At 32.8% G+C, this 13,110-nt stretch overlaps 1 protein-coding gene across 3 annotated transcripts in view; it reads right to left on the reverse strand.

Moving 5' to 3' along the window:
• The window catches only part of LOC114329479 (uncharacterized), a 147,650-nt gene that overhangs the window by 44,134 nt on the left and 90,406 nt on the right, over positions 1-13,110 (reverse strand). For all 3 annotated transcript variants that reach the window (XM_050643787.1, XM_028278599.2, XM_028278601.2), the window contains 3 exons: positions 12,393-12,608; positions 8,954-9,324; positions 5,368-5,554 (listed from right to left, as the gene is read on the reverse strand). In XM_050643787.1, coding sequence (XP_050499744.1) covers positions 5,368-5,554; positions 8,954-9,324; positions 12,393-12,608 — 774 coding nt within the window. The remainder of the gene's footprint in view (positions 1-5,367; positions 5,555-8,953; positions 9,325-12,392; positions 12,609-13,110) is intronic.

Here is a 13,110-nt window from a genome sequence, read left to right on the forward strand (position 1 = left end):
CACTGAAGATGTTCTGTTCAGAACGAAAACGTTTTGCAATCCATGTGGATGACTTTTAGAAGTTTTAAATAAACTATTTTATACCAAAATACAATTTGAAGTTTTTACTTCTGTATAGGTTTTTTAAACTATGGTATACAGCCAACTATTGGGATTTTTCCATTGATTTTAATTTAAATTCAATATACAGGGTGACTGATGAGTGTGATAAAGCTCAGTAGATCCGCTAAGTAATAGATAGCAATAAAAGTTCATAATAAAAATTGTGGCCAACTTTCAGCTTCACATTACGAAATTAGTTAGATTGTTACAGGGTGTTCGATAACATAGTGGCAGACCAAACTTGTTTTTTTAAATGGAACACCCTATATTTTATATTCGAAACCCTCTTAACTTCCCCATCACAAAAATATAAAGGTTTGTTATGTTATATAGGGCTTTTACAAAGTTATAACCAATTTTTTATGAAAATCGTAACAAGTTCAGCTCCCTGTATAAATAAAAAAAGCACAACAGCGATGGTTTATTGGTGCCATATTTTTTTGTTGATTGTGAAAATTTTTAAGAATTGTTGATATTGATAATTTTTCTTATATCGAATACAGGGTGAGTCAAAACGCAAGTACATTCTTTTCTCAGAAATTTTAAATGGAACATCCTGTATTTTATATTACTATCGAAAAATATCATTACTGTGCTTTAATTTTTGTATAATATTCACTATGTCTAAATTTGTCAGTTTTCGAGATATTTTCATTTTTCAGAGCAAGTTATTAATTAGGGTGTTCTATTTAAAATTACTGTGAAAATAATGTACTTGCGTTTTGACTCACCCTGTATTCGATATCAAGAAAATTAGCAATGTCAACCATTTTTATAAATTTTGACAATCAACAAAAAAATATGGCACCAATAAACCATTGCTGTTGTGCTTATTTTTATTTATACAGGGAGCTGAACTTATTACGATTTTCATAAAACATTAGTTATAACTTTGTAAATACCCTGTATAACATAAAAAACCTTTATATTATTGTGATGGGGAAGTTAAGAAGATTTCGAATATAAAATAAAATATGTGGTGTTCCATTAAAAAAAAAACAAAAGTTTGGTCTGCCACTATGTTATCAAACTATGTTATGTAATGTGAAGCGCAAAGTTAGCTACAATTTTTGTTATTAACTTTTATTGCTATCTATTACTATAGCGGATCTACTAAGCTTTTTCACACTAATCAATCTCCCTGATTTTGTGTTTAACTGTACAGAGCCCTGATTCTAAACCAAATTTCGACACTAAACAAGTCGCTTTCAATATGGCGACGTCGAAATGCGACTGTGCGAGCCTTGTGGATTTTAGTTGAACTAAAGAAATGACGTCACGAAATAGCGACTATCGAAATTAATAGCGACTCCAAAAAAGTGGTTGATATTATAATTTCGATGTCGAAATTATTTGACACGGAGATGAATGAATGGCCAAAAGCGAGGTTAGGTTTAGTTTAGATGTGTTTTGTTTATTTCTTGCAAGGAAAACTAAAGCAAAAGGTATTAATATGGCTGGGTTTAATTGAAATTTGCTTGTTTTGAGGAATTAGATAGAATAGTATTAAATTAGAAATATAATAATTGAGAATGTCCACAACCTGAATCATCAACTCAATGAAAGATGTAAGGTAATAATCTGGGAAAATTAGTAAAAAACAAGGAAAATTAATTACCAGCTATTTTATTGCTGGACATGCTGAAATCAAATCTTAAGATTTCCTATATTAGTAATATAGCTGTGCAAAGTCCACAGAAAGTGTGCTATTTTGTTTATAAACAAATTAGCGCTCCGAAATCTTTTTTTTAATTATTGCTCTATAACTCCGAAAATTTTAACTTTAAACCAAAACACTCGCATAAAAATTGACAGTAATTTAATTCTGCACATTGATAATTTATTTCAATTTCCTTCGACGGAAATTTTCCTCGGAAAATTCGGGTTTTCCAAACAAAATCTTTAATTTTCAACTAAAATTTGAGAGAAGTAATTATTTATCAATAATTAAATAATTTGGTGACAGTGACATAAATCTTTTTTGTTATGAGTGTCTTGGAGATATGAAAATTTGTATGTACAAAGAGGACCGGAATTAAAAGGTAGCTAATGGTTCAAAGATTAAAATCCTGTTGTTTATAACTCTGTCGCAAATGCCGGTCAAATTTGACCGGTTATACCTGGAATCACTCCTCGCAATTCAATTTTTTTTTCTTCGAAAAGGGCACAGAAGCCGTGCCCTTTTCAACAGCGTTAACTTAATTTAATTTAATCTAATATTTTCTGAGGGGTTCTATTTGTTTATAAGCCAAAAAAATGTTTCTTTATAACATTCCTGAGACCGCTCAAATGGTCCAATTTCAATCCTGTAAAGTACGTTGAATAGGTATAGTGCTTTTTTATACGAAAATCATAGTTATTCTGGTGTATCATAATCTTTCTGGTTATTATTTCGACCGAATTTTTTTAATTAACATTTTAATTATTGCTAAACTATTGGTTAGATTGTCGCCGGTCTCCTGATATACAGAGAGGGGCTAAATTATGGAATAAATTCATTTTCTCTAAAATGGACGATTTTAGAGAAAAATCCCGAAACAGATCGATTTTTATATTTAAATTAAATTTTTTTTGGCATATATTTCAAACTAGTGACGTCATCCATCCGAGCTTGATGACGTAATCGATTATTTTTTAAATAGGAATAGGAGTTCGTGTTGTAGCTCATTTACAAAGGCGTTCAATTCTCTATTCAGTATAGGGCTTTTCATTCACAGTCATTTATTTCGAGCTTCTGTCATATTTCGTATAATCCGTAAATATTAATATTATACACAGATTATTCAACATATGACAGGAGCTCGAAACAAATGACAATCGATGAAAAGCCCTATTATAAACATTAATATCATTATTTATACAGGGAGGCCAAAAAAATTTTTGAATTAAATTAATTGACGCAAGAACAATGCATGTAATTTATTTAACTCAAAATACATTCTATTGCTGTCAGAAAATAGAAAAAATGTTTACTTTGCAAATAAACTGTCGAAATGAATTAGAATCAGGCCCCAGGTGTGCTGCGCAGTAATGAACGCAACCTGTATCGGCAGCCAGATGGCCGGTACGGTGTTCGAGGAAGCATAGGGAACAATATATGAAAGAATCAGCCGTCTTAAAATGATTTCTCGAAAACGTTGCTAGCTCTTCGACCATATCGGGCTGTATCGGACCTTGTTTCTGATGTATGTCATTATTGGTCTTACACTGGCTTTATAAATTCTTGACATTATCTCAGTGTTAATATGTGGGTTTCGCCATATAGTGTTAATAAGGAATCCTGCCACTCTATTTGCTTTTATACTTGATTTCTCATTTCTTTGTCCAGATCTGCGTAGCTGGACGGTGTAATTCCAAGGTATGGTGCTTCTCAGAGGCTTTTTTCAGTGCGACGCAAGTGACAGAAAAAAAGGTACACTTCCCGTCATAAAAACTGGTACTACACTTTTTTTCCCAATTTAAACCTGTGTTCAGACTTGACACAATGGTTCGGGAATCACTTCGTTGTTGCCATTACAGATAACGGAATTTCACTAGATCTAAATAAAAAAAAAGACTGTGTGTGTACTGTGAAATTAATATACTTAACAGGTTATTTGTATTTTATTTAAATATTAAACTAACTTTCTTTACCTACCACTTTTAAATTTTTTTTGTTAAAACGATACCAAAAATATAAAAAAAAAAAGAATATGAATCGTCCGAGATTTGAACCCGGGACCTCTTAATCTCCGGTCACACGCTGTACCACTTTTGCTTTGACAGGTTACAATATTTCTCATACATACTGACCAAGTGAAGTATACAAAAATACTTTAAATATACTTACTATTATTATAAAATATCTTATTCCCGAGAAAGACAAATCCAAAGACACAAAAATTATAATAAATAATACATTTACTAAGAACACTAATATATCCTTTTATATGATATAATATGACTTATTTGCGCCGACAGCGCTGATACATACATATCTTGAAAGATTAGCAACGAACTACATACTGTCTGTGTGCGCATGAGCCCGGCATGTGATAAAATTTCACTCTCGATCGTAAAGAAGTATAACTTCAATAACGTTCAAAAATGTATAAAGTTTTTAGATAGGTATTATTTTTATCATCAAAAAACCGTGTCTAATGAATTTAATAACCAGAGAGAGCGTTGTTAATCTTAAAAAATCTACTTATAACTGAAAAATTAAACGATTAAACATAATAAAAAGCAATAGGTCCAGTCCTCGATGACTTATTTAATTACATAACATCAGTCAGATTCGACAAGTTGGTCAAAGTAAATTTTTAACGATGCCACGCCAATTAAGTAAGTGTGATAAAACGAGAATAATTTCTAAAATAGAAGATGGTTGGTCTGTCCGACAACTGGCTCAAGAGTTCAATAATATTTTCGTTGAACTGGCAACGATGCCCTAGAAATTAGAATGACACATTTGACAAGACCAACTTACACAACTTGAAAAACACGATTTTCGGTAAGAGTTGTACCAGTTTTTTATGACGCGAAGTGTACGTCCGTGATACATACACATTTATAACATTTATTCCAGTTGTTGATAGATGCCGCTATAATCGGAAAAACAGATTTAGGTATTTACCCATTATTTACCTATTACATATTTATACGACTATAATTTAAAGGTCTTCTCACTTTTTCTTATTACTGACGTAATATATGATTTTAAGAGTGTAGAGAATCATAGCATGACATTTTAGTTAAATCTGACAGTTGTCAGAATCGTAATCGTAATTTGGTATAAAAACAAATCAATTGTGTTTATTTCATTTATAAAAAGGTAAGTTCTCTGATTTGTATAGTCTTATAAATTGTCAGATTATAGTCATGTAGATAATACATAAATCATTTTTTGTTCGATTATAGCGCCATCTATCAACAACTGGAATAAATGTTATAAATGACTTTAATCACGGACGTACCTTTTTTCTGTCACTTCCAACTTAATGCGTTAGAAAGGAATCGAAAAACTGTGACGCACTGAAAGATGCCTCTGAGAAGGAGTACATTTTATTTTCATTACTTGTTCAATACTGATGCCATCAATTTATATTTTACATCAAAATTAAATTGGGATTTAAATTATTTTAATCTATTAAATTATTAATTATTATTTGGCAGCATTATTACATGCTGTTATGTTATTTTTAGTAAATTTAGATTATAACTAATGTAGGTACTACTTACAGAATAGTTTTCGTTAGGGAACAGATGGAATCAAGTAGTACTTACCTATTCAAGCAATTACTATCAGGTCCACAAGGATTGACCTGCTTAGGATCACACTCACATGCTGTAGTATTACTTAGGTCTAATTCGGTCAACCTGACATTTCCTACAGGTTTACTCACTTTAATTTTTATGTACGGAGGGGGCTTCATCGAAACTGCCGTTTCAGCCGCTTGTAATATTTTAAATTCTGTAACAGAAAAGATATTATTACGTTATATATATTTTTAAGCCATTATATAAAATATATTTGTCCATTTTGAGTATATGTATAGTGTTTTTTTAAAGGTATAGAACTTGATCAATAACCAAAATCTTGAACTTGAACAAAATCAATAAACAAAAAACAAAAATTATGATGGTAGATTATTCAAATTCATTTCAGACAACAGGAGCCGTAGGGCCGGTTGTTCGAACGCTAATCAACAATGATCATTATCAAATATTTAATTACTGTCACCAAAACTGTCAATGTCAACTTTGTTTGGGTTGCTGAAAACATAATTAATTACAATTATGAGATTTATTATTAATTATGTTAATAATTATTGCTATATTAATTGATTATAGACTCCACAGACTTTTTAACAACCCAAACAAAGTTGACATTGACAGTAATTAATTATTTGATAATGATCATTGTTGATTAGCGTTCGAACAACCGGCCCTTAGACCAGTTTGAAGTGGTTAACGAGTTCAATTATCTAGGATCCTACATCAGTAATACAGGATCTTGTGAAACAGAAATACGTAGGAGAATAGGCATGGCCAAAAACGCTATGAGTCATTACCGAAAATCTGGAAAGACATCCTTGTCGAAGAACACCAAAATAAGATTAGTACGTGCCTTAATTTTTTCCATATTTAATTACGGATCCGAAACATGGACAATGAAATCGGACGACAGAAAAAGGATTGACGCCTTTGAAATGTGGTACTGGAGAAGAATGCTTCGGATCTCATGGACTGAACACAGAACAAATCACTCAATCCTCCAAGCGCTTAATATTCAGACTCGACTTTCCTCTATTTGTCTCTCCACCGTCTTGAAATTTTTCGGCCATTTTGCAAGAAGAAGTGATGATAATCTTGAGAGACTTATAATTTCGGGAAACGTTGAAGGGCGCAGAAGTAGAGGTCGCTCACCTACTCGATGGACGGATCAAGTACAGAAAGCCAGTGGAAAAACATTCTCTGAATCCATGAGGGAAGCTCAGGACAAAAGCCGATGGAAACAGATAGTTGCTCGTATTATAGGGAATCACAACACTCAGCAATGAGGAAACGACTGAAGAGGAGGATAGAACTTTGAAATGAAAACAAAGATGATTTTTTTAAATTGACGTTGACTTTATTTGAAAGATAATATTTTGGCATTATAATTTAGATATGATTTCTGACATACGACCGCCACGGCTGGCTCTGACGTAGTCTAATCTGAAGTCCAATTGTCAATCCCTTTTTCCGTAACATTTGTGGCCGTATATCGGCAATAAGGCGGCGAATGTTGTTCTCCAAGTGGTCAATCATTTCAGACTTATCAACGTAGACTAGACACATAACCACACAGAAAATAGTTTAGCGTTATTAAAATCGCACGATCTTAGAGACTAATTCACCGGTACGAAACGTGAAACTATGCGGTTACAAAACGTTTCCTTCAATAAATCAGCTGTGGCACGAGCTGTGTGACAAGTTGCGCCGTCTTAATAAAATTTCAGCTCCTGCACATCATGGTTTTTCAACTGAGGTATAAAAAAATCAGTAATCATGGCTCTATAATGTTCCGTTGGTGTATGTTGACGGAAACAATTATTTGAAATAATAAAAATAAGTGTAACAAACGAACACTAAATTATTTATTTATTTTGGTAACAAAAAATGTGTTTGCTTAGATCTCGGACGAGGGTCGATTGTTAGTGAGCCGAGGGTTTGTCTGCATTGTTCGTATGCTGTGAAGAGACTGACTAAAACCACAGCACTATTATATCGATGTATGCCATTCTACAATATGCCCCGAAGAGGGCAATAAATTATTTAGATCTGGCGTTTAAAAACAGAAACACTTCTGCAGTTTTAAGAAACGTCTCGAATGCATGTCCTTTGTGAGTTGTTGACACATATGGTCTGATATGGTAATTAATTTATGGGGAATTCATTTTGTTAAACTGAACACACCAAAAACCATATGGTTAGGGATGCATTTCGTTTCGTAAAACCGTGTCTTTCTTAGCATCTGGTTTGTATATTAACTGTGACTTTTATATGACCCATATTATTTCGTTTTGAGAAAAATTATTAAAAATTAAAATTAGCAAAAATAGTAATTAAAGCGTATCGCTATATACCCGGGTCACCAATATAATGTTCCGTTGGTGTAGTTGACGGAAACAATTATTTGAAATAATAAAAATAAGTGTAACAAACGAACAGTAAAATATTTATTTATTTTGGTAACAAAAAAGGTGTTTGCTTAGATCTCGGACGAGGCTCGATTGTTAGTGAGCCGAGGGTTTGTCTGCATTGTTCGCATGCTGTGAAGAGACTGACTAAAACCACAACACTATTATATCGATGTATGCCTTTCTACAATATGGCCCGAAGAGGGGAATACATTATTTAGATCTTGCGTTTAAAAACAGAAACACTTCTGCAGTTTTAAGAAACGTCTCGAATGCATGTCCTTTGTGAGTTGTTGACACATATGGTCTGATATGGTAATTAATTTATGGGGAATTCATTTTGTTAAACTGAACACACCAAAAACCATATGGTTAGGGAAGCATTTCGTTTCGTAAAACCGTGTCTTTCTTAGCATCTGGTTTGTATATTAACGGTGACTTTTATATGACCCATATTATTTCGTTTTGAGAAAAATTATTAAAAATTAAAATTAGCAAAAATAGTAATTAAAGCGTATCGCTATAGCTCTATAGTGGTCACCATTGACTCCTTCTGGTCAGCGTCGTTTTTGAAGATGTAAGGACCAATGATTCCATCAGCCTATAAAGCACGCCAAACAGTCAGTTTTTCTGGATGTAATGGTGTCTCAACACACACTTGAGGATGATCTTCACTCCAAATATGGCAGTTTTGTTTATTGACGTAGCCATTCAACTAAAAGTGAGCTTCATCGCTTAAACAAAATTCGCGTATGAAAATCGGAATCAACGACATGGGCCCATTCATCGAATCTAGGCCTTGCTATACGACAACCAAAGCCTTGCGAGCCATCTCTGTGGATGCATAATATATTATCATTTAGTTAGAGTAAACGTGGTGCGAAAACGTTTCATGGTTAACCGAATTAATTGCTGATAGAGGATTATGTTGACCATAAAATGGACGTAGTGCGCGATACGTATTTTAAACAGAACCATCAATTTCAAAATAAATTTGCAGAATTTGGAAGCGTTGTTCAGGCGTCATTCTATTCATGCTGAAATGCCAAACCAAACTACCCATAAATCATTTGACACCTGTCAAAATGGCTGCCAGTTAAAAAGTGTTGTTAACTTTTATTTTTATACCTCTAAAAAAACACCCATTACAAGACTGAAATAGACTATATATATGTACATATACTTACGCTTCTTCATCTGATGAGCCACTACAGCTTCCTCTACAGCTCTCATAAAAGCAGCCTGAAACTTTTTCTTGGTGTTTATACCATTATCTATAGTATCACCCTCTTGGAACAAAAACGCCCTTCCCCTATTCATCCAATAATAGTCGTAAGTACCGAAAAACTTCACCACAAACTCCCCCGGATGATGCTTGGTGCTCTGCACTTTGGGAGGTATTTCGTTGGGGAATATAATGAGACTCGGCCACCATTTATAGTTACCCAGTTTGACCCAGACCACTTCGTCGTACAAAGGCAGCCTTCCCGATTCGCAGTCTTCGCAAATGAATCTATCGTCGTCTGTTAAATTTACTGTCATACATTCCGGATGAATACTAAAACGAAATATTTATTTATTTATTTAAAAAACAAACAGGCAAAGCCTAATTACATGTTTCTATACATTATTACAACGATTATATTGAAATCAAATAACAAAAAAAGAAAAAACGTTTGATAAATAAAAAGAAAAAAAAGTGCATTTATACCAAGAACAGAAATAACCTGCGTATACCTATTCGTGCATAGGGAGCTCACCAAGACAGCAAGTATTTACCCACATATTTGGTTGGTTTTTGATGTTTTGTTTTTGAAAGTATATATAGATGTTAACACAAACTTAAAATAAAATATTCAACATAAGCATGTGATAATATTAAGAGTGAGGTACTAATGCGACAACATTTAATCATTAGTGTATATCCCTTTGATTTCACGCTTAAATTTTGGTAGATTTGTGTCAAATACATTTACAGAAAAAAAGAAGTCCTTGTGTATATGACATAGTCGAGTTATCGGTCTATCATCATTTACCAAAAAAGTCTGTTGACGAGGGCGTATACTACGTGGTTTTACGTAAAGGTTTATTTGAGACATAAGATAGGAGCTATCGATTAAATAATTCAATATTTTAAAAAGAAACGTAATGGCAAAAACTCTTCTTCTATATTCAAGTTTTATTATATCAAATTCTTTTCTGATAGGATCATATGAAGCATATTCGGGATTGGTTCTATGTTTTTTAAAGTACAAATATTTTAAAAATTTGTTTTGGACTACTTCTATAGAACGGTTTAAATTTAGCTGTGTAGGATTTCATATTACATTAGCAAATTCAAGTTTACTACGCACTAGAGAAAAATATAAATATTGTATTATTTCAGTGTTGGTAAATGCATATGTTGCCCTCTTTAAAAAACCTAGTAACTGGTGTGATTTTTTAGCAATATTATTTATGTGCTGATTAAATTTCAAATCATTTTGAAAACAAATGCCGAGGTCACATACAGAAGTCACTCTTTCTAACTGTGAATTTTGCATAAAATATATATACTGATAAGGGTTTTTATTTGTGTTAAATGTTAATACTTTACATTTTGATAAGTTAAATAACAACTTATTCCGTAAGGACCACTCACAAATATTATCTATATCATTTTGAAGCTCCACATATATAGGTAAATATTAGCAAACAAAGTTGTGTAAGGTATTAGCAGCATTCATAGATCTAAGGGCAGCATTTGACCCGATAGAAAGACTATTAGGACCGTGCAAGTTCGGAAAAGCGACACCTGGTTTCATAGCTCGGCAATATTTTTCGCACTTTTAATTATATTGGCCAATCATATTGGTCCTGGTTACTGGACAATTATCAAGGCCATAGCCCAAAAAAATTTTAAGAAGAAAAAGTAATATTAAGGTTATGTTATTAAAAGGTAAACAATTGTATGTAGTAAATAAAATTAATTATTAAACTGCACTACAACAAGCAAAATACAATTAATTAAATGTACTTTTATATAATAATTGCATATCATATCAATATTGTGGAGCGACATATAATTTTTCTTCTTTATTAACAGTAGATATGAAATATACGTCAATTTGACAATTTCAATTGACAATGAATTATTTAAGAAAGTTGCAAGATTTCTCCGCTATTCGCGCACGATCGTTTCTCGTATCCTCTCCAAGTACTTGCACACGGCGAATAGGGAAATGCTTGAGGAAATTAAATGTACCAAATACATCGATAAAAATTATAGAAAGTACTTACAAAGAAGTAAAAGGAAGAGTACATGTCAGCGGAAAGATCAGAAGAATTTAATTGGAAGAGAGGTATTAAACAACAAGATAGTCTCATAATAGTAATTAACTAATTGATAAGAAATACTAGATTAAGAACCAATCAACTACAGACAAGAATAGGATACCACAGATTGCAACCGGTAACAATAGTCTTTAATGTACAGCACGAGCAAATTCACTTTGTATTTGAGATTTGGATGCGCGCTGTTGTTGACGTTCGATTTTTCCAAATTTTTTGAATTTCATTTTGGTAATGTCTTGCCAAGTAAAATACTTGCACGGTACAAAAATAAAATTCAGAAAATGTGGAAAACCCGAACATCAATAAGAGTGCGCATCCACATCTCAAATACAAAGTGAATTTGGTCGTGCTGTATATGGACGACATAGTACTAATAGCAGATTCCGACAATAAAATGCAGAAACTAATGGACATATGGGTAGAACAAATAGAAGAATTAAAAATGGAAATAAATGAGTAAAAAGGTAAGACAACGGTAATCCGCAACAAAGAAGATAAGGAAGATATGAAATAAAGATACATGTAAAAACTCAGAACTGGAAATAGTTACAACTTACGAATACCTGGGAAGTATAATTACTAACGACAGAAAAATAGACTGGAAAAATATAACAAATAGAACAAAGAAATCAAACAAGTTATACCATGCGTTAGCCCCAATACTGGTAAAAAGAGAATTTATACGAGAGACAAGGATAAAAAAATATAACACAACAGTGATACCGACTGTGCTCTAAGCAAGTGAAAACTGGACAAGTCTGGAAAAACATAAGCGCAGGATAAATTCAATGGAGATGAGACACCTAAGAAGGATAGTTGGAAAGACAAACTGGGATAGATTAAGCGCAATGACACTATTAGGAGAATGGCCAAACAAGAACCAATAATGAACAAAATAGCAAAGATACAAATGAACTGGTATGGGCATTTGATGATGATGCAACCCAAAATTACAAGACACTCCACGAAGCAAAGAACATCATAAAAAGAAAATGAGGCAAAACAAGAAAGAAATGGATACAGCAATTAGTAGAGGCTGCAAACGTTAAACAAAAATCACTTGAGGAATTGAAAATAATGGCAGGAAATACAAAAAAAATAGAAGAGATGGAAGAATGGAAATTAAAGTAGCTCCCCAAATCCGAAACCCTGATAGAGTATAAAGAAGGGGAGAAAGAAAAAGTAGTTCTGTCATTCAGTTACGAGTTGATAACAAGTATTGCAATATTATTGATAATTTTAATGGAAATATATTTGCTTCTTTCTTTTTAGATGGTACCAAAAGTGACTTACCTGGTTGGGCATGTTTCGCAGCAGATCAAGTTTCCCCCCTCGTTACACAAAAGACACCACGTCGTATTTATGGTGTACGGCTTCGTCCTGTACCTGTGCCTCGGACAAACTATTTGGGTGGTACTTATAATCGCCGTACCAGCGGGAATACAAAAGTTGGTCGAATGGTAGCTAGCCGGACAACACAGGCATTTGACGATTTTATCCCAGGGACACCTGGAAAACATACACAGCATTAAACACTTCATATTGTTCATATTGCGCCTTTAGGGTGGGGGTATGGTTTAAATCAACATTTCAAGGACATTTTTTGAATTCTTTTGAAAAAAGAATATTCAAAACAAATTTCAAGGCAATACATATATTGAAAAATATGCCAACATTGGAAAAATTTTAAACACCTCTAAAAAATGCAATTTGCTGTGGACATCAAAACTCGTCACTGGATTATGTGAAACAAAAAATTAAAAAAGATTTTATTAGCTTATGAGTTTCTCGAGGTAATCCTGTCGAGTTGTTTTAAATTTAAAACAATTTTTGAGTTTTTGGTGTCCCTCAGAAGTCAAAATACCGAATATTTTGTAAAAAAAGGGTGAAAATCAACATATTTATTATTGTTAAACAAAAAATAAGCATAAAACAAAAAATATCTCGACAGCGTTATCTTACGAAATGTCTAAAGAAAATCTATGCTAAATTTCAGGTGGATCAGTTAAGG

This window comes from Diabrotica virgifera, chromosome 2 (assembly GCF_917563875.1).
Source record: "Diabrotica virgifera virgifera chromosome 2, PGI_DIABVI_V3a".
In the NCBI taxonomy this organism is placed as follows: domain Eukaryota; kingdom Metazoa; phylum Arthropoda; class Insecta; order Coleoptera; family Chrysomelidae; genus Diabrotica; species Diabrotica virgifera.